At 40.2% G+C, this 27,842-nt stretch overlaps 2 protein-coding genes and 1 long non-coding RNA gene across 10 annotated transcripts in view; 2 read left to right on the top strand and 1 right to left on the bottom strand.

The window, feature by feature from the left end:
- The window catches only part of BIVM (basic, immunoglobulin-like variable motif containing), a 39,859-nt gene extending 36,579 nt beyond the window's left edge, over positions 1-3,280 (top strand). For all 3 annotated transcript variants that reach the window (XM_077855026.1, XM_077855024.1, XM_077855025.1), the window contains exons 9-10: positions 488-584; positions 1,612-3,280. In XM_077855026.1, the coding sequence (XP_077711152.1) occupies positions 488-584; positions 1,612-1,905 (391 nt within the window). In that variant the 3' untranslated portion in view covers positions 1,906-3,280. The remainder of the gene's footprint in view (positions 1-487; positions 585-1,611) is intronic.
- Positions 1-6,979, bottom strand: part of LOC144287751 (uncharacterized) — a 38,943-nt gene extending 31,964 nt beyond the window's left edge. For both annotated transcript variants that reach the window (XR_013355514.1, XR_013355513.1), the window contains exons 1-2: positions 6,066-6,979; positions 5,642-5,826 (exon numbers count right to left, since the gene is read on the bottom strand). This is a non-coding gene — a long non-coding RNA (uncharacterized LOC144287751). The remainder of the gene's footprint in view (positions 1-5,641; positions 5,827-6,065) is intronic.
- The window catches only part of ERCC5 (ERCC excision repair 5, endonuclease), a 33,620-nt gene continuing 12,091 nt past the window's right edge, over positions 6,314-27,842 (top strand). The window contains exons 1-9 of one of the 5 annotated variants that reach the window (XM_077855014.1): positions 6,314-6,718; positions 12,793-12,968; positions 14,694-14,809; positions 15,304-15,390; positions 16,839-16,899; positions 19,052-19,195; positions 21,750-21,957; positions 22,697-23,773; positions 26,562-26,806. In XM_077855014.1, the coding sequence (XP_077711140.1) occupies positions 6,631-6,718; positions 12,793-12,968; positions 14,694-14,809; positions 15,304-15,390; positions 16,839-16,899; positions 19,052-19,195; positions 21,750-21,957; positions 22,697-23,773; positions 26,562-26,806 (2,202 nt within the window). In that variant the 5' untranslated portion in view covers positions 6,314-6,630. Of the gene's footprint in view, positions 6,740-12,792; positions 12,969-14,693; positions 14,810-15,297; positions 15,391-16,838; positions 16,900-17,394; positions 17,655-19,051; positions 19,196-21,749; positions 21,958-22,696; positions 23,774-26,561; positions 26,807-27,842 lie in introns of those variants that run through there. The other 4 variants (XM_077855017.1, XM_077855016.1, XM_077855015.1 and 1 more) reach the window with 4 other exon arrangements.

Raw genomic sequence — 27,842 nt, 5'->3', positions numbered from 1 at the left:
CGGCTTGGGTCATGATCCTGGGATTCAGTATCGAGTCCCGCATTGGGCTCCCTGCGAGGAGCCAGCTTCTCACTCTGCCTGGGTCTCTGCCACTCTCTCTGGCTGTGTCTCTCATGAATAAATAAATAAATCTTAAAAAAAAAAAGAATTAAAGCTTAGTAGGTGGAACAATCTTGATATAAGAAAATTACTTTCATGGTAATATTGTAGCAAGGTGCTCATGTGAACAGTTCCATTACAAGGGTGTCTGGGGGGGCTACAAGGGTGTCTGAGAGTCCAACTCTTGATTTCAGCTTAGATTGTAGTCTTGGGGTCATGAGATCGAGCCTTGCATTGGGCTCTGCACTCAGCACAGTCCCTCTTCTTCTGCTTCTCCGTTCTCTTATGTGCTCTCTCACATAAATAAATAAAATATTAAAAAAATTCCATGACAATGGTATCTTATACTTAAAGAAAAGTGTTCTTTATCCTTCCTTTTCCACTATAGGTGGGCAGATATTGTTACTGATCTCAACACTCAAAACCCAGAGTATCTAGATATCCGACACTTGGAGAGGGGGCTGCAGTATCGAAAAACAAAGAAGGTAAGAACACAATAGGATTTGAAGATATTTCCCAACCAGCCCAAATGCAGTCTTTGACTCAGCACTCTTTAGGTTGTAAATAATAGAAATCCAGTTCAGAGTATCTTAGATAGAGAAGTGAAAATTACTTTCAGGACATAGGGCTATCTTTAGAATGAAAAGGGAAAGACGATAGCCTGGATTTGTAAGGGATAGGTATCACCTCAAAGAATGTTAGCAGGGGCCAAGTTGCTAATCTGTTTGATTCTTTTGGGAGTTGTATGTTGGTCTTGTCTGCCAGATTGTTTCCTGAAGATCAGGAACTTCAACTTATATCTCCCTTTCAGATGAGACTGGCCTGTGTCTGGCCCAGTTTCAGAGCTTTGGCCCAGCTTGGGTCAGGTGTTCATTCCTGAGGCAAATGAACTGTGGCCATAAAGCAGAGCCATGTTTAAAGAAGGCAGCTGGGAGAGGTTCTCAGGGAATGGTAGATTCTGTGGATTGTGTTGACCTCCCACTGATATGATCCTACTAACACTGAGAATGTATAGGAGATAGGAAGAGGAATGATTTTGGTGTTTGATGATTTTATTTATTTGAGAGAGAGTGAACCAAACAAGTGTGAGAGAGTGGGTGAGGGGCAGAGGGGGAGAGACAGAGAGAGAGAGAGAGAATCCCAAGTAAACTGTACTGAGTGCAGAGCTGGATGGTAGGGCTTGATCTCACAGATCAAGAGTTGGCCACTTGATGATTGACCACCCAGTTGCCACAGACCTTGGGAGTTTGGATTAGGCAAATGGGGAGGTTACAGTATGTGTGACTTGTGGGGAGGCGTACAGTGCCGGGGGTGGGGTGGGGGAGTGTTTTGGTTCCTGTGGGCATTGTTATATTTTTGTAAAGGCAGCTAGTCTAGAAAGATGCAGGATAAGGTGATCTGATGATGTCTGTTTTGAGGCAGGTAAAAGGGGAAAAATAAGGGAATTCATAGGAACCCACATAATTAGCATAATTCCTTTTATTTTCTTAACCCAGCTTCTTTTCTTCTCAGGTTGGGGGAAATTTGCATTGCATCATCGCATTCCAGAGACTTAATTGGCAAAGATTTGGCCTTTGGAACTTTCCATTTGGAACCATTAGACGAGAATCACAACCTCCAACACATGCCCAGGGAATTGCTAAATCTGAGAGTGAAGATAATATATCCAAGAAGCAGCATGGGCGTCTGGGCCGGTCTTTTAGTGCTAGTTTCCATCAGGACTCAGCATGGAAAAAGATGTCCAGTATCCATGAGAGAAGGAACAGTGGCTACCAGGGTTACAGTGATTATGATGGGAATGACTGACCACGTTGGGTACCGAACATCTTGTGTTAAACACACAACTGGTTCTACACAAGACTGCATTAAGACAGTAGAAGATTTTATTAAGCCTACACTAAATAGAACAGATCTTGTGGTACAAAACATAACCTTGTAGTTCTCCAGTAAATAAGCTTGTGTATGATTATGATGGGTGATTTCAGAGAAATAAGCAGATGAGCACAGATTACTGTCCTTTTAAAGTTAAGGTATGAAAACATTATGGATAATTTCACAAAATCCAATAAATTGCATATAAACAAATCAAACACAAATTCACTTAATAACATCATGATTTGCAATACTTAAGCATGAAATTATTTCTTATGACTTAATCACCAGGCATTTTTTTGCAGATAGTTTTATTGCTAAACTCAAAATGTAAGGCACCATCTACCTTTTTAAACAAAATTAGGGTTGTTGATTTCTAGTTTTCTCTGATGGTTAAAGCTCATTTAAAATTATTTAGGGACTCTAGAATTCTTTTTCTTGTAAGCAGTATCTTGACTGCCTCATTTGTTTCCTGGCTTTCTCAGGATCCTCAATAAAGAGGCAAAAGAGAAGACTCAAGAAACTCATCTTTTCTATTGGTGCATTGATTCAGGATATTCTTGACTTTTTTGACTTGGTATCTTACTATCCAATATTGGCAAGATCTTCAGGTCTTGAAAGATTTCTGTGTACAATGAACCTTGTTTTGGGATACAATAAAAGAACGAGTGGGATCCAAAGTTTCTACATCCAAGGTAATCTGTGAAATGAAATCTTCTGATATTTGATTGGTCCCTCAGTGTGGAGTCTATATTGTGAACAGCATTAAAGAGGCATTAGGAATGCTATGTCACTCAGAGGGCAAATATCCATATTCCCAACTCTGAGCTGCTTCTTTTTTAAACCTGTGCAATTAGCTGTTTGAAGTGAGTGTTAAATAGTTCAGAAAGTGTGGATTTCATGTATTTGAGCTCCTCTCTAGTTGATGTCAATTTTTATTCTGCTGCCAACCTGTGACTTGTTCTTTCATTTCAGGGGCTGTTCCATGACTCACATCAGTAACTTGATTATTACAAGGTGCTGAATGTGTTGGTAACCATACTGCAATACACCTCAAGGAAGAGGGTTCAGATTTTTATTTTTAGGATATTTTCATTTTCTTCTCTTTTGAATTTTATATCCATTTATCCACTCAGACATGCCTAGCCTACAGACAGGGATATATATTACGAAAGGGTCATTTTTCTGAAGAGAATATTTTGCGTGAAATGCAAAGGAATGAGGAGATTTGTAGGTTGTTGATTTTGTTACTTCACACTGAAACTTTTAAGAAGTTTTCATCAAATAAAGTTTTGTTTTCTACTTTTAACAGTGTGAATGCTTTGAACCTTTGTTTTAGGTGGGGAGTGCCCTTCGAATTCTGTTGGAAGTTTGTGACAATTGTGCCTAAGTAGTGTGTTAGAAGAAACTTTCTTGTATTAGACTTTTATAATCAGTGGAACGATATAAATTATGACTATAGTTTTAGATTCCTGTAAGACGTCAAAATAGGAAATAGAACATTTAGTAATATGGGCTTGACCTAAACGAAGTTGTCACTTTTGTAGGTCAAACATGGTTGAATATCAGCAGTTTGAGTTCAATGACACATTTCAGAGAAGAGATAGATAGTGAATACCAAGAGGAAAGGAGACCAATGCAACATTAAGAATACAGGGACACCTAAGAAAGAGGATGAGTTTATATGAATTACCTATTGGCCATAAACAATTTTTATAAAAGTCTTGATATATAGGATTACTTAATAACTTGATATATAAGTTCAGCAGTTATTAAGAGCACATTGAGGTTTATAGAGACTAATTCCCCAAAAACTATGCGCAAGTCATTGTGCACTTGTCTTTCAAGATGAGTAACATTCCTGTCACATTTGATTTCTTGGTCAGTGCTTTTTAGGAATCTCCATAGAAGCACTGAAGTTTCAAATACTGGCTCCATGCTCACTAGCTTTGCATCACTACGCGCAAGTTAAGATTAATGTTTCTGTGCTTATTTCTGCATTGGTTGGGGATAATAGCATCTATTTTATAAATTGTTCTGAAGAATAAGTGAATGCATGTACAGTGTTTAGAAGAGTGCTTTGCAGACAGTGCTTGCTATTATTACTCCAAAAGTGTGTATTACTGCTCAGAATCTTGAGAACTCCTTAAGTAAGTCAAATACACACCCCTTAGTGACTGTTCCCTCAAAAGAATATTTTGTATTCAAGCAATGTTGCTCTGGTTTTAAAAGCACATGTAATATTCAGATGCCTATGTTGCTATTTGTTTTTACCCAGCTTGTAGACATAAAAAATGTTTTAGATGAAATTCTGAAATTGTTCCTATCCCCAGTGCTACACCCCATCATTAGGCCAGGCTGGTGCAGTAGCCAAAACACGTCCAAACTTGCCTTGTCCCAGACAACTTGCTCTGGGATTCATCACAGTTTGCATATCGGTTTTACTCATAGCATTTTTCTCCCTCGATCATTCACTCAGTGAACTAATTTGATCACTATTACCCACTAGGTGTTTCATATAAAAATCACCGATCTCAGGACCCTAAGAAATAGGTGGCACCACTATTTCCCCCCCAGACCCTCACTGGTGAAGAAACTTGCTTAGGATCATCGGGTGTCTCCGTTTACTAGTGCTGCCATAACATACCACAGACTGCAGTGCTTAACCAGCAGAAATGTATTTTTTGCAGTTCTGGAGGCTGCAAGTTTGAGATCAAGGGTTGACAGGTTTGGTTTTACCTGAGCCTTTCTCCTTGTCTTGTGTCCTCACAGGCTTTGTCCTCAGTGTGCACATCCTTGGTGTCTGTGTGCCCAAATTCCCTCTCATAAGGGCACCAGTCAGAATGGGTTAGGTTCACCCTCACAGCCTCATTTTAACTTAATCACCCTTCAAAGGCCAATCTCCAAGTACAGTCACGTTCTGAGGTGTTGGGGTTTAGGGGATTGCCATATAAATTTTGGAGGTGAACAGAGAGCTGAGCCCACCAACACAGGGTTATGATGTGGCTTGGGCAGGATTTGGACCACGGGCTGCCTGACTTGTGAGGACATTCTCTTTCAGGAGGATGCAAGATACACCCCACAGCTTTAGAGGCTGAAATAAGTCCTTCAGGCAATATTTATGGAACACCTGCTAAGTGTATGGAGTGTATGTGGGGTCCTAACAGTCAACAAAACAGCTCTTGGCTTCAGTAAGTCTATAGCCTCCTGTGGAGGGGAGGGGGACGACAAACATTGAACAGGCAATTATATTAACCTCTGTAAAATACAACTAGTAACCATTCCTGGGAATGACTCCACAAATGGGAGTAAAGACCAAAAAAAAAAAAAAAATAAAATAAAACCCACAAAACCCCCCCAAAATTGTGCAATGGTTTTCCTAAAAAGTAATTTTTAAAAAAGATTTTATTTATTCGTGAGAGACACAGAGAGGCAGAGACCTAGAGGGAGAAGCAGGCTCCCTGCGGGCAGCCAGCCCTATGCGGGACTCGATCCCAGCATCTCCCAGCATCTCGGGATCATGACCTGAGTCGGAGGCTGACGCCACCCGGGCTGCCCTAAATCAACCTTTCCATTGAGCTTCAACCTCGTTTCTATACAAGTCAGAACCAATATGTATGATGAGCTATCATTTATTGAATGGTAGTGGTAAGCAGTCTTCATACATCACCTGTATTCCTAGCTAACACAGTCCGTAAGATGGATCTTCCGCCCCATCTGCAGAGGAAACGCCAAGCCCTCAACAAGGCCGAACACTAGGACGCGGCGTGGTCGGGATCGGACTCTGGGCCTGCAACCGCCTTTCCAGCAACTCCTCTCGCGATCGAGTCCCTTCTTCTGCTCGTCACTTCTGACCTACGGAACATGGAATCCTACATTTAGACACCGGAGAAAAAGCAAACTATATTTCAAGGGCTAAGGCTTTTAAAAGGTGGTTAAGTTAAAAAAAAAAACAAAAACGATGCCCTATTATTATCTAGCTACTACAGGGTGTCGGACAAAACACGTGTTCGTTTAAAAACCTCAGCCAAGCATCCCCCTTTCTGTGGTCGCCTCTCCTGTAAAACAACAGTCGGTATTAAGGGTTTGCACACCTGGCGGCGGGCGGGGAGAAAGTGATCCGCAAAAGCCACGTGGAGAGCTGTCACGTCAGCGAGGAGATGCTCCGCATCGCGGTAACGGTTAGCGGCGACCATGCCCGCGTGGAGGCGGTTCGGGAACAGCAGGACACAAACACAGCCACGGAACCCGCCCCGCTTCCGGGGTTGGAGAGGCGCAGCCAATATACGTGAGCCAGGAGGCGGGACTTCCGTCTGGAGCCCGCATTAGACGGAAGCGGGCGCTCCCGTTTTGCGTCAGTTTACGCACTGACTCCAGAAGACAGGCTGTGTGGGGGAACCCCTCCTGGCGGTTCGTCTCGCCGACGGCGCCCCCACCGCTCCTCCGTTTAGAGTGCGTAGGTTTGGGGCAAACCTTGGGCGAGAGGAGGACTTGCTCTTGCCGACGCCGGCCCTTCTCTGGCCCCGCCTTTCTCCCGTGAGGCAGTGTCGCCACCCGGAAGTACCGCTGCGGCCGCGTTACCGTCCGTCTTCCCCGGGCGCGAGGCTTGGAATTGAAGGGCGACTGCGCCCCTGCCGCGCCGCCCGTCGCCGCAGCCTCATGGGGGTCCACGGGCTCTGGAAGCTGCTGGAGTGCTCCGGGCGGCAGGTCAGCCCGGAGACCCTGGAAGGGAAGATCCTCGCCGTGGGTATCCTTGACGTGTTCTCGGGTGCGGGATTCTCGCCAGGAGTTCCTCGCTGTGGGCTCCCCACTGGGCGCGGCGCGGGGCGGGGCGGGGCGGGGCGGGGCGGGCAGGATGCCAGGCGCACTCGGGGGGTGCAGGAGAACCTCCTTGATGACCTTTTCTCTCCCCGAGGGTCTGCCCTTCCCTGCTTTGGGGTCAGGCCACCCAGGATTGGCCGACCTCGGGTTTTGTCCCGTAGGGTGTGTGTGTGTCGTCTGGGAGGTGGCAGTGATGGTGGTATCCACACACAGGGTCGGTGTGAGTCATAAAGGGGTTGCGTAAGGGACAGGAGCTTAGTGAACATTGTAAGGCTTAGAAGGAGGATCCCTGCTGGGAGATCAGCCTGCAGCGGACTTCCCCGCCGGGAGTCGTACTTGCTGTCCCGACTTCTGCTCCACTTAGGCTTGTTAGAAGAAGGGTGGCGGGGACAGGGGTTGGACCTTTTTTTTTTTCCTAAAAAGTAACTTTTACTATTTTTTTTTTTTTAATTATGGGTTTTGGAATAGGAAAGCGATGTTGTACAACACTGGGAAGACTTCAAAAGAGAAACAGGGGTCGGTTGGTTGTTTTGTTTTCTCCTCCTAGTCTCTATGATGGACTTTAAAGGACTGTCGTTTGTGTATCTGTCTGGTTTGGTGTCTTTGGAATTAAACGTTTTAATTTTTTTTTTTTAAATTGTGATCCTGTATTCCTTTTCTTTTTTTATTATTTTAAAAAAATTAAATTCAGGGATCCCTGGGTGGCGCAGAGGTTTGGCGCCTGCCTTTGGCCCAGGGCGCGATCCTGGAGACCCGGGATCGAATCCCACGTTGGGCTCCTGGTGCATGGAGCCTGCTTCTCCCTCTGCCTGTGTCTCTGCCTCTCTCTCTCTCTCTCTGTGACTATCATAAAAAAAAAAAAAATTAAATTCAGTTTGCCAACATATAATATAATGCCCAGTGCTCATCTCATCATGTGCCCTCCCTAATGCCCAGCACCTAGTTACCCCATCTCCCAACGCCTTCCCAAATGTTTGTCTTCTTTATCAAAATATGAATATTCATGAAAGTTTGGTCTTTTTTATTTGTTAAGCGTTCTCCTCCTTTCCGTCCTCCTTTTTTTTTTGAATGGCTGTTCTGTTCTGGAAGCTGGTGGCACCTTACACCAGTTCTTTACATGGGAACTTATGAGCCTAGGAGTTCATAAGGGAGGTGAAGGAGAGAATCATGTAAATAATTCTTGTCGGTGGTAAATGCAGTTTAAGAATGGGTAAGAATTCTGCGAAAGGAGCCACATAGAGGAACCATTATTTAGCCTGGAGACAACTCATAGTGGAACACTGAAAATTTTCAAATTAAAGTTAAGATGATGATTATATTTTCAGCAGTGTGAATAATCTTGAACTATGTCTGTAACAAGTTGTGGCTTGCTGAAAAGTTTTTATGCAGGATACCATGCGTAGGCGAAAGGGAAAGGTGCTGGTGGTTGTTTTTTAAGCACATGTGCTATTGTTGCCCTCTAGTGGTTCTTCAAATCACTGCTTCCTAAAGATTTTCATCATAGACCTGTACCTGGAGGAAAGCGCAGTTTTCAGTGACAGGAACCCTTTAAACTTCAGCAAAGACTTAGGCATTTTATGTTGCAGCCCCTATGAAGAATTAACAATTTATAAAATCTTTAAGATGACACATGAAGTTCAGCATTCTAATTTTTTAGGAAGTTGTCCAAAGTAAGGAAGGTAAATCATTTAATTAATTAATTAATTTTTTAAAAATTTTTTATTTATGATAGTCACACAGAGAGAGAGAGAGAGGCAGAGACATAGGCAGAGGGAGAAGCAGGCTCCATGCACCTGGAGCCCGATGTGGGATTCGATCCCGGGTCTCCAGGATCACGCCCTGGGCCAAAGGCAGGCACCAAACCGCTGCGCCACCCAGGGATCCCAAATCATTTAATTTAGAATTTAGATTATTTTTAGATGACCCAGGAGCTCTTTTGGGACATGAAATGATTTTCATGAGGTTATTAAGTTTTTCTGAAAGAACAAATCATTTAAAGAGGACTGTCAAAGATCTTTCACTTATAATTACAATCTCATTTATATACGTATGTGTATAAAAATATATGTAAAAGAATATTTGATTGCTGTTTTATAATTGATTTTGCTTTGTTTCATTTTCATGGGAATTTGAATTAAAATATCTGACCTATATTCCATTTTTTTGGTCTTTTTTGTTAAGAAATTATCTACGACGTACTAGGTTCATAAGTTACTCGTGGATCCTTAAAATACATTTTTTTAAAATTTTTATTTATTTATGATAGTCACAGAGAGAGAGAGAGAGAGAGGCAGAGACATAGGCAGAGGGAGAAGCAGGCTCCATGCACCGGGAGCCCGATGTGGGACTCGATCCCGGGACTCCAGGATCACAGCCTGGGCCAAAGGCAGGCACCAAACCGCTGCGCCACCCAGGGATCCCTAAAATACATTTTTTAAAACCATCTATAAGTGAGTGTCTTGTTTATTTATCCAATCTAAATGTGCCCAATAACAATTAAGAGTTTAACTTTAGTTTCTTATGAATATTAGCATACAAAATGCATTTGTAAAATGCATTTACGTCTCTTAGCAAAATATTACACTCTCTTTAAGCTATGCACACTAATTGGTATTAAATTGTAAGTCACCTACCAATAGAACTAAAGTAATTTACCTTTCATTTCAGAATGTTATTGGTCCTTTGGGTCTTATCTATAAAATGTTTCTGGCTTTGCTGTGGATTTAATTTTTTTCCAGCTGTTCCTTTTTTTTTTTTTTTTTATAGACTTACTGAAATTAGACAAGTCTTTTTTTTTTTTTTAAGATTTTATTTATTTATTCATGGGAGACACACACACAGAGAGCGACAGACAGAGAGAGAGAGAGAGAGAGAGAGACCAAGACACAGGCAGAGGAAGAAACAGGCTCCATGCAGGGAGCCTGACATGGGACTTGATCTGGGGTCTCCAGGATCAGGCCCTGGGCTGAAGTCTTATTCATATATTTTCAGAATGCCTAATTTTACATATATTTTAAAAAATAATTTTAAGATGGAACTTTCAACTTTGAGACTACGTATGATTAATTAAAAAAAGTCTAGATTTTGAATTTTAAACATATGAATGCTAGTAATCTCTGTCTTAAAAGCTTTATATCGAGTTTGAAAGGGTAGCAGAGTTGAGAGCCACTGATCTGAAAATAGATTTTCTCATTGATTATAGCATTTAAAGTAATGGTTTAAGTGGAAACTTAATCCTGTACAGCAGTGTAGCAAGCAGAAATACTTATCCAGTACAGTACAAAGTCATCACCAAATCCTACTTCCAAGGTAAATCTTTAACCTGCTACTTCTCATTGTCACTTTACTAGGCCTATTATAACTAGTTTTAAAACTAGTTTCCTTCTAGTTTATTGCCCACTTGTCGCTAGGGTGATCTTTAAGTCATGGCCCAGGGGCTGTACACCCTCATCAACTCTCTTGTTCCTGGGGCTATGTTCTTGCCATATTGTCCTTTGATGGAATCGTGCTTCTCTTCTAGGACATTAACGTTCGCTGCTCCTGTTCATTCAGCTCTCTGCTAATTCTTCACATAGGCCTTCCCTAATTAGTCATTGACCCCCGCTCATGTCCTTTTACTCTGCTCTATTTACTTTTTTATATTATATAATATATCTATATGTATTATATCTATAATTTTTCTGTTACTTTATTTTTTTCCTTTTTAATTGTTCATCTTCCCCATTAGAGTACAAGCTTGGATTCAGACACCCTATCTGTTACTTTCAGGGCTCTGTTTTTTTTTTTTTTTTTTAAGATTTTATTATTGAAGAGAGAAAGAACAGGAGGGGGGAAAAGCAGAGGGAGAGGGAGAAGCAGACTCTCCACTGAGCAGGGAGCCTGACATGGGGCTCGATCCAAGGACCCTGGGATCATGACCTGAGCCGAAGGCAGACACCTAACTGATTGAGCCACACAGGCACCCTGTTCAGGGCTATTGTTTGCTATTCTATCCCAAGAATTTGGGCCACTATGCTAGCACATAGTAGCACTCAAATATTGGAATGAGTAGAATAATAGCTTGCTTTCCACTAGTTACTTTGTTACACAGTGTTTATTGAGTTAATTGTTGATGGGTCTAATTTGTTTTATGGTTATAAATTAGGTAATGTACATCTATTTAAATACTATTCAGCTCACTTAATATCAAGTATTTGTTGCCTCCTATATGCTCTCGGAAAGGGAGAGCCTTGCACAGAAGTGTGGTCTAGCTAAACAAGACATGGATCTCACTGGTTTTTCCCTCCATTAGATTGTAAACTCCACGAGGGCAAACCCTTTGTTTCGTTCAGGGCTGTATCCCCAATGGGATTTCTGTCATGTAATAAGTAATATATTTTTGAATAGGAGCCTATAAGTGGAGGTCTTTATCTGGGCTGAGGAAGTGACCATTAGACTGAGACCTGTGAATCAGAGGTAACTAAGCTAAGAGAGGAAGGAGCACGTGAGAAGACCCCGGAGGCAGGAAAAATCTCTCTTCAAGATAGATTAAAAGATGGAATTGATAGAAGCTGGTAGTGTTTGGATGAGGGGAGCGTTGGGGATGACAGCATTCTGGCTCTGGTGAATGGGGGTGACATTCTCTGCAATGGGGGCATAAGCAGCCTGGTGGAAAAGATGTGGAGAAGGAGGCAAACCATAAGAGAGACACTCGTAACTCTAGGAAGCAAACCGAGGGTCCCTGGAGGGGAGGTGGGCAGGGGGGATGGGATAACTGGGCGATGGGCATTAAGGAAGGCATGTGGTGTAATGAGCACTGGGTATTGTATGCAACTGATGAATCACTAAATTCCACCCCTGAAACTAATAATGCAGTATATGGTAATTACCTTGAATTTAAGTAGGTAAATAAATAGGAATAAAAGAAAAAAATAGATGTGGAGTTTAGTTTTGATTATGTCAAGTTGGGAATGTATGCAAGGCACCAGGTAGAGATGTCAACTAGGCCATCTAGTCTAGGAGTCAGGACAGAGTCCTGGGGCAGCCTACTGGATAGAGAGGGTGTGGTGTGGAGGTGCTAAGGTAGCCTGGGGAGCCAGTGCAGCAGGAGGAAGGGCTGGGGGCTCAGGAGAGCTCTGCTGAAGTCATGCCTGAGCAGCAAGTTAGAGGAGTGGGTAGAGAGATGGAGAGCAGGAAAACCAACATCACCCTGTCCATCTGATGGACAAATAGGAAATAATTTAGTAAGAAGCATTTTTTACAAAAGTTAAATCCAGGAAAACATAAATTACTTAAAATTGCAAAAGAGCTAACTATTGTTCATATTTTGGCATCTGAACTTCTAGTTTTTCATATTTAACATACCATGTATATTATAAAACGTAATTATGCATTCCATAGTCCTGTAAGCTGTTTCATGTCCTTTAATATTTAGTCTTTCTTATCACTATACATGCTGCCATAGCTTCCAGTTTTGAGGGCTGTTTGATATTCCAGCAAATCCGTATATCATAGTTCAGTTTAAGTAAAGACCTGTTGGAAAACTTTTCCATTGTTTTTCATATTTTCATCACTGTAAGCATTCTTAGAAGTAACTTTAATTGTGACTATATGATGATTTTCTGAGAATAAAGTGCCTGGAAATAGAAGTAGTAAAATAGAAATGCCAGTTTTTACATTTTTTGCTAATATTGTCAAATTGTTCCCCAGAAGAGTTGTGCTTAATTTACTAAAATAATGTAGAGATTATTAGTTTTTTTGAAGAAGCAACTGTTTACAATTAGATTTTTTTTAAATCACACATATATTGATGTATGGTTTTACATACAGTCTGTGAATAGTAGTAATGAGAGTTCAAATAAACTGATTTTAGGTAGATTCTATTAGGGCTCAACATTTTTCAATTTCTCATGAACTGATGGGGCTTAGTTTCAGGGTCTAGATGATATCAGTTACTAGAACTTGAAGTTGTGGGGATGAGGGAAGAAATTCCAAAATACTTTCCATTAACAATTTTTCCAGATATTAGCATTTGGTTAAACCAGGCACTAAGAGGGGTCCGGGATTGCCATGGGAACTCAATAGGAAATGCTCATCTTCTCACTTTGTTTCATCGGCTCTGCAAACTCTTATTTTTTCGAATTCGTCCTATTTTTGTATTTGATGGGGATGCTCCACTATTGAAGAAACAGACTTTGGTAAGAATCATTTTTTTTCTTTCTGCATTCTTAGAGAAACATAGAACTTTAGTTTTCTCTGTAGAATTTTGGATGCCAAGACTTATTTTGACATATATCCAACTTAATTTCAACTTTTAAAAAAAATTTATCTTGAACACATCAACATTTTTTTTTAAACAATTATTTGTGAGACTATATCCTGGGTGTAGTGATAAAATTCAGCTTTTAATAGAATGACTAAATCCTTACATTTGAGAGTTTTCCTTTTAGAATATCTTAGGTGTTCTACGTGTGTTTCAGTTGTGCTGCTGAGTATGATAGTCTGTTGGGGAGATGCCTCCATGAATTTGAGAGCGTGGGTCCTCAGTGTTTAAAGACTAATTGGATTTTATGTGGTGCCAGGTGTGACTAATGTGGATTATTGAGGAAGGAAGTTGGCCAGGATGTAAAAGAATGACACTGAGTTTCTTCATTCTGAAAGTAGTTTGAAACAATATTGGAACAAAGTTGTGAGCTTTGGAGTAATTGTGTAACCCCCGCCTTGCCCCCCACTGCCCATGACAGCACCCATTTGAACATAGGACTTTTTATGTGTTGAAAATGCCAGTTCATCACTTCATAATCACACCAGACAGACATTGTCTAATTTAGTGAGGATGTAGGATAAGAGTAAGGATCAGTAAATGTTTGGAGACATTTGTTCCCCCAATAAAAGGTCTATCTAGACTTGCATGTTACAGTTTTAAATTATCCAAGGCACATTCTATCAGGAACTCCTTGGAAGGATTAGACAGGAAAAAAGAACTCCAGAATTTATCTACTAGTAAACATCTCCCTAATTCCCCAGCCCCATGATAAAGGTTTTAGCTAACACTACTATAGTAATCATTTTGTAATATATAAGTGTACCAAATCAACACATTGTATATCTTAAACTTTCCACAGTGTTCTATGTCTGTTATATTTTAATTAAAAAAAAGAAAGAAAGGAAAATAATGTTTTGGTATTTCCTTCTTATATTCCATCATAAGCATGGAGAGTATTCCATTTTTTCCTGCATGGACATTTCTTACAAGATTCTTCTGTACATTTTAGGATTTCATATGATATAATCTTGAATGTTGAGGGACAGAATGGCATGTTAGTAATGTACTTTTTAATTTTGATTTTTATTTTCTTTGAGAGAAAGCGAGAGGAAGAGCAGGGGGAGGGGCAGAGGCAGAGGGAGAGAGAATCTCAAGCATACTCCCTGCTGAGCATGGTTCTGACACAGAGCTCATTCCCATGACCCAGAGATCATGACTGGAGTCATGAAGTTAGGAGTTGGAAGCTTAACTGGCTGAGCCACCGGGAGCCCCAAGTAATGTATTTTTATAAAGATCAGTATCAGATTGGTTTTGGCAATTTTAAAGAATATGTTAATAACCCCTTTTGAGAGACATTTGCTTAATTATATACTAATAAGTTTTAGGCTTCTGGGGGATGTTAAAGGCTATTTAAAAGAAACTGAAAGTAATACTTTCCCAAACACTATATCCTAGCCAGTCCGTTTAGTCGTAGGGAGATGGAGACATCTGTCTTTTGCGTAGCAGGAACATACCCACTGATGTGACGGTTGGGAGGAAATACTAAAGCAGTCATAATCTGAAAACTCAGACAAACTAAATCCTATGGAGAAAAGTCACAGAAATGTTTTTAATATACTAACTCCCTGAAACAGTCTTGTGTCCTTTGTTTTCACAGGCTAAGAGAAGGCATAGAAAGGATTTGGCAGCCACCGACTCCAGAAAAACGACAGAGAAGCTTTTGAAAACATTTTTGAAAAGACAGGCTATCAAAACTGCCTTAAAAAGCAAAAGGCAAGAAGCAAATTACATTACTTTTGAAGATTAAGAGCTTTTAGTTTTTGTGTTGGATTCCTGTGGTTCCCTTTCCCTGATTTTAACTTGCAGATCACAGAGAGTGAAATCAGAGGAATAAGTGGGCTATCCATTGGACTCAGTAACTGGAAGTTGTGAAAATTCTCTGTTCGGTGAAGATCAGCTCTGATATGAGAATGGAAAGCTGTGGTAGTGGTTGTGGGCACTTTATACTTTGATTAGATGCATCTCTGTGCCTGCAGATGAGGCCCTGGCTGAGGTGCCTGGAGCCAGAGCTCCAGTGAGTTTTCCATTCTCCTGAGGGCATGCTTGCTTTAACAGCAGCAGCCAGGGCTGCAGGGTGAACCTGCTACAGCCCTGTGTTTTCCCCCCTCTCACCCCCTCCTCAGTGCCTATGTCCTCAGTTGGGGCATCTTACTGACTCAACATCCTATTTCCTGTCACCTCTGCTTAAGTCTGTGTGTGCTTTTCAGAGACGAAGCACTCCCCAGTCTTACTCAAGTTCGAAGAGAAGATGACATCTATGTTTTGCCACCTTTACAGAAGGAAGAGAAAAATAGGTAAATGTTTAACTGTTTAAAACTAGTAATTGTCTATATTTATGTTTTTATCTACATGATAAGACATGTAGGAATTAATGCATCTGAAAATGCATTCTCAACACCTTTTAGAATGTTTTTCAAAGACTAAGATTTTTAGTTACTAACTTGTCCTTGTGGTTTGGTAGTTTGTGTTGGTTTGTCTCTTCATTCTGCAGACCCTGTGTTAGCACTGTTCCTGTGTAATTTATGAAGGTGTGGATTTCCATTTTTCCTATCCTTTGCTTACACTTGTCGTCTCTGCCTGTTTCTCAGCTCGAGTCATCTTTCTGTCACCACCACGCTACAAGATGACACACAACATCCTTGCTAAATCTAGTAGGTACTTCGCAGGTGTCAGCTTACTGTACTTTTCAGCTGCACGTGACGTGGCATTTGTGTTGTCCTGCTATCTGGGCACCTCTCTGGCCACTTTCTCAGGCTCCTCTGTGGACTGTCCCTCTGGGTCCCTGTTCACTATCAGTGGCTTCTGTGGCTGAAGTGCAGGAGGGGGGCCAGGAAGTGTGTCTCTGCCCTCACCTGCCTGCATTCCTTTCTCAGGGGCTCTGGAGACACCAGGTAGCTTTCGAATCAGGCCAGTTCTGTTTATCTAGAGTTCTCTAGAGTTCTATAGATGATCAGGCTGTATAGAACAAGCTCACATTAAGCAAACTCAAAGAATATCAGAATGTTTATATATTAACTTAGAGTGAGAAACTAACCAAACAGACCAGAATTCTCTTGTTGGCCGCTCAAGAAGTATGCTCCTCCTCACTTCTTTCTCTGTCTTTGATCTTCCCTTTTTGCTGGAACCCCTACCCACCAAGTTCAATCTCTGCTTTGTGGTGTAGAAGCTCTTAAAACCCAAACCTGATAATTTCATTTCAGAGCTTGAAATGCTTCCCAGCTTCTCATTTCTTTAGGATAAAACTTCATCCTCTTAATCACATGCTTCTCCAACCTCACCAGGTCCTCTCTATCATCTCCAGGCAGGCTTTCTTTCCCTTGTTTCCAGATGTTTATAGGATGTAGTGTTGCTGCATGGAACACTTGTCTCCATGAATGTTCCCCAGACTCTACAACTGTACCTTTCTTATTTGTGGCTAAGTCCAAGCAGTGCAATTGCCAGAGATTCCAGAAAACTTTAGGACCCCCCCACCCCACCCCGCCAATCCACTTTGGAGTGAGATAATTCCCCTTATTGCAACTTTAGCAACCTGCTCCTCCTTTGTGATGGACATCGTTAGATCGTATTGTGGTTGCTCTCTGGCATGTGTCCCCTCCTGACTGGCTGTGGGAACAATGACAGCACGTATCATGCCATCTTAGGTACCATTGTAGCTCCTACAACTAGTGGCCCCTTGCTCAGGAAATATTTTTATAAGTTATCATTAAATCATAGATACGATAAATGTATGCTTGACTTTCAGTTCAGAAGAAGAAGATGAAAGAGAATGGCAAGAAAGAATGAGTCAAAAACAAGCATTACAGGTACTTAATGTAATTTTTGAATTCAGAATATATTCTGTTATTTGAAGTGAATGACACGAAAATGAATAATGAGGTAGTATGAATTTATGGAAGTTCCTGGTAAAAAAAAAAATAGATGCCTTCTTTATTGTGTGTGTGTATATGTGTATGTGTATATGCATGTGTTTGTCTGTACAAATACACAGGCACCCATACACGTTTTGCCTATTTATATGGCATTTGCCATTATGCATACGTGGATATCCAAAATAAGCCATCTTTCTTTTACAACCAACAACTAAACAAACAATAAGTATACATAGTAATACCTACTTGTGTAAAAATAGAGAAAACGTACTACCCATAAATGACTTCAGGTAACATTTTGGTATGTATCAGCCCATTCTCCCACCCCACTCCTTATGGTTGAGTATCTGTGTGTATTTGGGTGTGTGTACATGTTAGGTATACATGCATGCATATATATGTGAATGTATGTCTGTGCCTATGTTCTAGGTATCCGTTGCTTGGTGGCACGAAAACGGTTGTTTGTCACCCTCCTCTCGCCGTTCCGGGTGCTGTTTAGCTCAGCAAGGCAGTCCTCTCCGCACGTGATCCCGTGTAAATGCAGGCAGTCCGTAGCTGGGGCTGAAGTCCCCTCCAGGGCTTCCTTACTCACGTGTCTGGCAGTTGATGCTGGCTGCCCATCCAAACACCTGCCTGTGGCTTCTCCGTGTGGCCTGGGCTCATTCACAGCATGGCACTTTGTTCCAAAGGCAAGCATCCCAAGAACAAGTGGCTGGCAGAGTGCTGCGGCCTTTCCTAGCCAGCTTCGGATGTAGTGCTGCCTCCCTCCTGTGTGCATTCTGTCTGGGAGAAGTTGGTCAGTGAGGCCAGCCCCTATTTAAGGGGAGAGGAATTAGATGAAAGAGTGTCCGAGAATCTGTGGTCATGTTTTAAAACCATCACCTCAAATATTTTAATGAATGACATTTTTACAAATTAATGTACTGTAATAAGACTTTTGAGGTACAAGCCTCAACTTCTGCATTATTAATACAGCAAATGACAGCAGTCGTGGTGAAGACCATGAACATTGTGATTAAAAAGACGTGCATTTAGGTACGGACTGTTCTGTGCCTAGCTATGTGTTCTTAGACAATTTAACTTCTCCAAGGCTTTATTTCCCTTTTCTTTTTTTCCTTTTCTCTTCTCTTCTCTTCTCTTCTCTTCTCTTCTCTTCTCTTCTCTTCTCTTCTTTTCTTTCTTTTTTTTTTTTTTGTAAAACAAAAATACTAACGATGCCTACCTCGGAGGGCTGATGGGAACAGAAAGGTGCTCCCTTAGTGTGGGGGAAGCACGGGGTGTTCTGAGCTTGACTGGCCTAAGTGCCGGCTGACTTGCACGTACACCTATACAACATACCTACATATAAGACAGCAAATTGTATTATTTTATTTTCTTTACGAATGAAGAGTTTTAAATTATTTTTGGTAATTATTTAAAATTTAGAAAAGTTTTTTACTTTTTGATGTCTGAATTTCTCACTTATCATTTCATTTTTGATTATAGGTTAAGAACAAAACAAAGCTAATCTAATTAAGGGAGTTACAGATATTGTTCAAATCCAAAAGCCTGCCTTTTGAATCCCTGCCTTACTGCCCTTGTACTTGCTATTCCTGCGGCCTGGGATGTCATTGATCAGTCTTGTTGGTGTCTTTCAAGTCCCTGCTCACATGTCATTTTTTAATGAGGTCTTCTTTAACAAATGTTGTCTCTCTTCCTCTTCTCCTAATCTACTCTCGTATCAGATTAACCTGCTTTATTTTCTTGTTCATTTATTTATTTGTTTGGTTATCATATGTCTTTCTCCATGCCTAAGAGTAGGGACCTTATCTGGCATGATCTGCCCAGTACCCTAGCACCTAGAACAGTGCCTGGCACATTAGGAGTGTCTGGTAAGTATTTTTTTCTTCTTAGTGAATTGAGTGAGTGAATGGATATATTCCCTAATCTACCTATTCTCTGATACTTGTTGCAGGTTATGTACAACTGTGTTTAGTCTGTTGTAGATTTCGTAGAACTATGTCTACAGTAGGTGCAATAAATATCAGGATAAATAGAATTAAGTGAATGAAATGTAAATTTCATAGTTACATTTTACTCTTTACAGGAAGAGTTCTTTCATAATCCTCATGCCATAGATATTGAGTCTGAAGACTTTAGCAGCCTGCCTCTTGAAATAAAGCATGAAATCTTGACTGATATGAAAGAATTTACCAAGCGAAGAAGAACCTTATTTGAAGCAATGCCAGAGGTGAAATACACAACAACATAATGCTTAGAATTAAGAACTTCAGCAAAATTTTTGATTAGGAAAAGCAAATTGATAAGCATTACTTATATAACATCTATGTTCAGTAAACAGCATTTGTGTCTCAGAGATTCACAAAAATATTTGTAATATATATTTGATCCATTATATAATTTGTAAGTTTGGACTTATACATATTTCTTCAAAGAAGTCTTTTGACTCTCTACTTAAGACCACGGACACCTGGGTGACTCAGCTGGTTAAGCTTCTGACTCTTGATTTCAGCTCTAGTTATGATCTCAGGGTCAGGGGGATTGAGCCCTGCATTCGGCTCCACACTTAGCATGGGTCTTCCTGAGATTCTTTGTCTCTCACTCTCCCCTTGCTTGTGCATGCTCTCTCTAAAATGAATAAGTCTATAAAAAAATAAAATAAAAGCAGCAGGTCTTTCTCCTGCTCTGTGTTCTCATAACACCCTGTAATGTCTCTATAGTTTTTAGCATCCAAATGTGCCTGTTTTTCTCACTTCTATATTTTCAGCACCCAGGTCAGTATCTATCACATACTAAGTGCTCAGCATAGGCTTGGTGGTTCAATTCTTAGGTTAGTTCATAACTTATTTTAACCCTAGAATACTAATAGTAATATAGAACTGAATGACAATGGAAAAGTATGTTCTAACTTGAAATTCCAGGTGTCTCTTCTTTGGCTGCAGGCCTAGAAATACAATTGGACCTTCATCTTCCTTCTTCCTCTTTCTAGACAATGATAATAGGGAATTCAGTAGTAAATTCTTCAACTTGGAGCATCTGCTGATGGCTCCACAGCCACAGAAACCTGGAGCAGGTGGTGTGTGGAGTTGGGGTCAAGCTTATCTCCTGCTCAAGCTACACCATTAATTACTACTGCTTTTAGTGGGTGAATGAGTTTTGTTTTCTTTTCTGCTGCTACCACCTATTATTTCTCACATCATTGTTTAACTCACTGTAGGATAGAATATACATTTGGCAGCAGCATAGTTCCTAATGAATGGATGTAGTGGTTTATTTTCCATAACTTTTTGAACACCTCTTAAATTGATACCAAAAATATGAAAAAGGCAGACAGGTCCTATTTCTTTCCCTATCAGTCCTTTGTTTTTCCATGAATAATGTGAGCACAGGAAAATACTAAGGTGTGGAGAAATGATATGGAAAGGACAGAAGTAAATTTATTTTCATTTCTAGGAGAAAAATCCGGGCTTAGTCTGTTTATCAGCATTTTATTTCTTGAGTGTGAAAGGATCTCTGGCTGGCCTTTGAGAAAATAGAATTTGGGTTATATAAACAACAGTAGTAAGGCATGGGAAGAAGGGAGATGGTCCCTAATGATTTGTTCCCTTTTGTTCTATTGTTATTTTGTTATCCAGAGCCTGGATCAGTAGATGGTAGAGTAGAGGGGTAGTGTTGCTCAGCAGCCCATGACATCTGTAATTCTGATAGGGAAGGGAGGGTCTGAGTCATCCAGGTTGGACCTTTGTATCTGTACATTGGGCAAATGCATTATTGAGAATAGTAATAATAGTAAGTATTAACATAATAGCAATAGAAGCAGTGTAGGGTTGACAACCTGTTTTTGATCTCACATCTACCCCTTAGTATCCTATGACTCTAGGGAGGCTACTTGTTTTGTCTCCGCTTTTTCATTTGTAGATGAGATAATGACACAGGTCTCATGGGGTGGCTGAAAATAAAATGGGATTATATGTATAAAACCTCCTAGAAAATGCCTTCCAGAAAATGCTTTATAATGTTATTTATTATCATAAATTATTTATTAGAGATAGAACCTACACAAGAGGGCATGAATAAAGGGGGGCAGAGGGAGATAATCCTCAAACAGACTCCCCCCCCCCCCAACCCTAAGCACAGAGCCTGTCTAAATGTCATATCTCATGAGATCATGACCTGAGCCAAAACCAAAAGTTAGATGCTCAACTGACTGAGCCACCCAGGGGCCCCAGTTTACTTGCATATTTGGCTGCATTCCAGAAGGTTGTCTATTTATTAAGCCGTAATCAAAATGTCATGGTGCTTGGCATGCATTATGTGCTCAATAAATACTTTTTGAGTAAATGATTAAATCATAAACAGTATCCATGATTTCTTTTCTTTTGCGTGAATCTTTTTGTTTTAAAGATTATTTTTTAATAAGGTAGTTATAATTTTTTCCTAGTATTCAGATTTTACTTTTAAAATATGAAAATGTATGAGACGCCTGGGTGGCTCAGTGGTTAAGCGTCTGCCTTCGGCTCACGGCGTGATCCTGAAGTCCTGGGATCGAGTCCCACATTGGGCTCCCTGCATGGAGCCTGCTTCTCCCTCTGCCTATGTCTCTGCCTCTCTCTTTCTCTGTGTCTCTCATGAATAAATAAGTAAATAAAATCTTTTAAAAAAATATGAAAATGTCATCAGTGGAAAAAATCAATTACTCTTTGTTTCCTGGTGGGGAAAAGAAAGGAAATGGAATAATATCTGTTTTTAATACAAAAAAATAATTTTATTTATTTTTATTTTAGGAGTCTAATGACTTTTCACAGTATCAGCTCAAAGGCTTGCTTAAAAAAAACTATCTAAATCAACACATAGAAAATGTCCAAAAGGAAATGAATCAGCAACAGTCAGGACAAATCCAAAGGCAATATGAAGATGAAGGGGGCTTTTTGAAGGAGGTGGAGTCAAGGAGAGTGGTCTCTGAAGACACGTCGCATTACATCTTGATAAGAGGTATTGGGTAGCATCATTTACCTGATGGTTAAAAACCAAAAATATGTTGTGTCTCTGAATTCTAGGAACTACCACCATACTTGTGTAATAATAAATATATGTAGCCCTTAATGGATTACCTACTATTGTACTAACCTACTCTTTTTATTATGTATTTAAAATTTATTTATTTATTTACTCCCACTATAATTCACATATAGTGTATATTAGTTTCAGGTGTACAATATCATGATTCAACAATTCTGTACATTACTCAGTGGCCCTGTACAAACCACTTTAAAATTAAAAAGCAAATTAACTATTAGTGCTGTTTTTTAATTTAATTTAATTTAATTTAATTTAATTTAATTTAAATTCAGTTTGCCACCATATAGTATAATACCCAGTGGTCATCACATCACGTGCCCTCCTTAATGCCTGTCACCCAATTACCCTATCTCTTATTGCTATTTATTTATTTTTAATTTATTCATGCAGAGAGGCAGAGACATAGGCAGAGGGAGAAGCAGGTTCCCCGCAGGGTGTCCAATGCAGAACTCGATCCTAGAACCCTGGGATCATGCCCTGAGCTGAAGACAGATGCTCAACTACTGAGCCACCCAGGCGTCCCTCTTTTAGTGCTATTTAAATGAAAATTTATTACTTCATTTATGGGAACCAGTATTCTTTTATTGATCTTACTAGGAGTATATTATCTCACTGTAAAACTACATAATGAAAAGTTTTAATTTTTTTTAAGGTATTCAATCTAAGAAAGTTGCAGAGGATTCAAAGCCTCTGCCTTCTTCCAGTGAAATGCACAGCAGGTCTTTTGACGTGAAGTCATCTCCATGTGAGGAACTGAAGCCAGAGAAAGAACCTGCTGCTACCCCTCCTTCTCCAAGAACTTCCCTGGCAATGCAGGCTGCCATGCTGGGAAGCGACTCGGAAGAGGAGTGGGAGAGTGAGAAGCAAAAGCGATCTGATGCGAAGAATGCACCTGTGTCACCACTTACTGTATTAGCTATTCAGAAAGTTCTTGACGATGATGAAGACATGGAAGCACATGCCGGAAATGATGTGCAGACAGGAGGGTCAGGAGTGAAAAAGTTGCTTGAGAACAGTTGCTGTGAAGAAACTGTTGAAGATCTTAAAGAGGGAGATGGAGAGGGAATGCTCTTGCCAACAGGACCCCATCTACCCCTTATGAATTCTGCACATGAAACCAGCTCTGACACTGGCAAGAGGCTGGCAGACCCAGCTCATTTGTCACATCCTGTCTTCTGTCCAGGAAGTGTTCTAAAAGAAGAAATGTCACTTATGCATTTGGTGAGTGAGGCCTTTCAGAAAAGCGATGAGTTTACTGTTAAGGGTAGAGAAGACCCAGTTCCTTCAGAAAGCACAATGGTGATGCCCAGTGATGCACCTGGACTCCAGAGTGGGAGAGAACTGAAACCAACTCCTGGGATGAGTTCAAGTTCTGTGTCAAGGAATGAAACATACACCAAAGAGCCTGAGCTACAAGAGCTTTGTCCATCGGGCAGCAAATATGATTCCTCTGTTCTTTCAAGTGATGATGAAACAGAATGTGAAAAAAATTGTGATTCTGAAATAATTGGCACTCTCCATTTGCAAGAAATGAGTAATACACAAAGTGTCCCTTTGGAGGCGATGAGTAACTTAGAAGATGCAGTATCCTTTAATGGTAAAGAGCCTGAGAATTGCCTGAAAACCATCCAAGAACATGAGACAGTGGAATCTGCAGACCAGGACTTAATTTCAGTTCCTAAGTCCATGGAGCCAATGGAAATGGACTCTGAAGAAAGTGAATCTGATGGTAAGTGCATTTGCGCTTCAGAGATACTGAACTGTAGGTTTCACTTCTACAGGAGCCACAGAGAGATTCTGTGGTTTAGTCTGTTACCACTAGTTACCACTTTGTTCAGATAATGAACTAGGAGCTCAGAAAGGTGAAACGGCTTTCCCAAGGACACACAGCTGATTCTTTTCTTTTTTTTTTAAAGGAGGGAGTAGCCTAGTTGGAAAAGGTAAAAGTGAGTCTTTTAACTTTATGTTTTGAAATAATTACAAAATTTTCTTTTAAAGATTTTATTTATTTGTATGAGAAAGAGTATAAGCAGGGGGAGGAGCAAAGGGAGAGGGAAAAACCCTGATGTGGGGCTAAGTCTCATGACCCCAGGATCATGACCTGAGCCAAAGACAGATACTTAACCGAGTCACCCGGGTGCCCCTGAAATAATTAAACTTCATACATTTAAAAGAATGTTACAAAACTTTCTGGTTCCTTCATCCAGTACCTGAATGACTAGCACTTTACCATGTTTGCTTTATTCTATCCCTGTCTTTTTATATATATTCATACACATATACATGCTTACTATATATTTATATCTGTACAGACTTCTATATGGTCGATCCTCATTCACAGATTTCTTATTTGCAAAATTGCCTACTTATTAACATTGATTTGTAACCCCAGAATCAATACACAGCAGTAGTATCTTTGTGGTCATTCGTGGACCTGAGTAAAGTGTCTAGAAATTTGAATTGCCATACCACTCCCAGCTGCAGTTGCACAAGGTGTCAGTGTTTCAGCTGTCTCACAGAGGTGACCAGAAGGTAAACATGGGAGAGAGCAGTGCAGTGCAGACCGAGGAGCTCTGGCGTGAGCTAGTTGGATGGGGTTTGAATCCCAGTTCTGGCACCTGTTAGTGGGTCAGCCTCAGGCAAGTTTCTACACTCCAAAACCTCATTTTCTCTTTTGTAAGATAAAGAAATTATAGAGTTTACCAAGATTTAGGATTTGTGATTATAAATATATTTACTCTGTGAACAGTGACATATTCTGGATTCATTATTCACAGTGACTATATAGAACATACTGCTGTGAATTAACAAGAATTGACTGTACACACACAAGCTAACTTTTTTCCTGGTATCTGCTGAGCTTCCCCATTCTAAAGTTACTGTTTCCTCTTTGTAATTAGTATTTTATGGAAAGGAATTTTTAAAAAAGGTTTTATTTATTTTTCATGAGTGATACAGAGACAGAGGCAGAGACATAGGCAGAGGGAGAAGCAGGCTCCTCGCAGGGAGCCCAGTGTGGGATTTGATCCCAGGACCCTGGGATCATGACCTGAGCTGAAGGCAGATGCTCAACTACTGAGCCACTCAGGTGCCTCTAATGGAAAGGAATTTTTGAGGCTATGTAAATACGCTGTTCCTGAAAAAGGCTTTGCCCACTTATTTTAGCATTTATTGATAACTTTTGCCTAAATAAATGATTACTACGATAGTTGCCAAATGGCAGTTTCCTAGTTCCATCGTTCTGTACGTATTTTTCATTTTACATCCTTTTATAAGGAAGATCTTCCCCTCTTCCTCACTTACTGTGTTTTTATATCAGTGTGGACTCAAGAATTCCTACTTTATTCAGTGATTTATGATGCTATCATACTTTATTGTTGGAATTGTCCTGGCTTTGGCCAGTAGGGGCCCCCTTCAGGCTGGCTTCTGTGAGTTTGGACAATTCCCCCGCATATTTTGAAGGTTTTTTTTTAACTTTCTGATCAAGATATTACAGATTTATCCTATACTCGCCCTGCCCTGTCCCTAGATTCAGCCAATTCACCAGAGAACCATAGTTCCCTATAATAGAGCATGATGTTTAGAAACCAAGATCTGGATCCTGAGTGTATTCACTGTTACTGGGGTGTCATTGCTTCAGGCCCTTTCAGGGCAGAGCAGGGAAGTATATTTAGGTATACATATGCAAACATGCACACACACCCATCTGTATTTCTCTACAAATAAATACATATTTTCATATATAAAAATTTATAAGTTCATAGTGATACCTGCAGTCCAGTCCAACATCTGATTTCATTTTAGCCTCCAGTTTTGTTACAGTTTCTCTTTCTAACAGTGAGAAACCTTACTCTGTTATCCTTAATATATTGACTTATTACTTATTCCCTCTTGATTTGTATCCAACTCCTGGTCCCATTGATGTCTCCTTGGCCCCAGCCCCCATTCTGGGATCTCCAGTCCACTCTGTCCTGTTTGCATCCTGAAATCCAGCCTCCTCCACCTGAAGAAAAAGAAGGGAATCATTTTTCCTTAAGGAGAAGACACAAGAGAAGAGAAGAGGGAAGGAAGGTGGAAGAGAAGGGCTGTTTCTCCGGAGTACTTATTTGGGATTCTTTCCACTAAGTCGCAGCTTTATTCTTTGCTGTGTTCATAGTGAAATAGCATGACAACATATTTAACAACCTACATGATTGTTTACATCCTCTGATACCTCTCCTTTTTGAACTCTGAAACAATATTAGTTAACTTAGCATATTTGTATAAAGCTTATATGCAAATCTTTTCCTCATTTTAAAAGCAGTGTGTTTATCTAATGGAAAAGGCTTATTTTGAAGTTACAGGCATTTGTTATTAAATTTATTTAATAGTAATATGCTACCCTTACATGTTTTCTAGTAAATCCAAGTCTTTTCAGGGTAAAACATTTTTCACTATACATTGGGAATGCTTTTGATGATCTCAGGATAATTTTAAGTTTTACCTGTAAATAAAGGGACCTTTTTGTTTTGGTATAGGAAGTTTCATCGAAGTACAGAGTATAACTAGTAATTATGAAGTTCCAGCAGAGTTACACGAAGCTTCCAAATCTCCTTCTGGACAAAGTGAAGAACTGATAGGAGCTGAGAAGGAAGACGCCATGGACGACTCTGAGGGCCTCCTAAAACAGAACTCTGGAAGTGAGGCTTTGGATAGTGAGCCACATGAAGAAGCTGGAAAAGATGCAGACAATTCACTCAATGAATGGCAAGATATTAATTTGGTAATAATATGACATTGAGTTTTCACTTACTGCTAAGAAAGAGCCAAGTTAAATTGCTTTTGAACTTTAAGAAGTTACTGGATCAACGTTTATTAGCTATTTGCATGCTTTTTTCTTCTTAAGTAACTATTTTTTCATAGTTCTAGGGATTGGGAAATCTAAGATCAAGGCACAGGCTAATTTGGTTCCTAGTGAGAGCTCTCTGGCTTGCAGATGGATGCCTTCTTGCCACATCCTCATGTGGTAGGGGGAGGGGGTTGGGGGAAGGGGAGAGGGTAGGAAGGGAGGGAAGGAGATATCTTTCTTTTATAAGGCTACAGTCCTATCAGATTAGGGCCCCACTCTTATGACTTCTTTGAACCTTAATTATCTCCTAATGAACTATCTCCAGATGCAATCATATTTGGGCTTAGGGCTTTAACATATGAATTTTGAGGGAACACAATTCAGTCCACAGCAAGGACCACATTTTAGAATCAGCTTGTAATACCTAAAAACATAAAATACATATAAAGCTTTCAACATATGTGAGAGATCTGTATTTCAAAACTACACTGATAATAGAAATCAGGGAAAACCTAAATAGATGTGGTTTTGGATGGGAAGACCCAGTATTATTAAGATATTTCTTCTCAAGCTGATCCATAGATTAATGGAATTCTAGTAAAAACCCAGTGATGGATGTTAACAAGCTGATTCTAAAGTTTACATGGAAAAGCAAAGAAACTAGAATAATCAAAACAATTTTGAAAAAAAAAAATTTGGAGGACTTACACACTACCTGATATCAAGATTTACCATAAAGCCACAGTAATCAGGAGAGTATGATATTGGCCAAGGGATAGATACATAGATCAGTAGAACAAAATAGAGTTCTACAACAGAACCAAACAATGGTAATGAACAGTTTGCTCTTGGCAAAGAGACAAATAGATCAATACACCATATTAGAAAGTACAGAACTGGATCCACGCTTATATGGAGAACAAATTTTCAGCAATGCTACAGAGGCAGTTGGATGGAGAAAGGAGAGTGC

Source organism: Canis aureus, chromosome 17 (genome assembly GCF_053574225.1).
Source record: "Canis aureus isolate CA01 chromosome 17, VMU_Caureus_v.1.0, whole genome shotgun sequence".
In the NCBI taxonomy this organism is placed as follows: Eukaryota; Metazoa; Chordata; class Mammalia; order Carnivora; family Canidae; genus Canis; species Canis aureus.
Note: the sequence above shows the minus strand (reverse complement) of the source record. Positions and strands in the feature narration are given on the sequence as shown.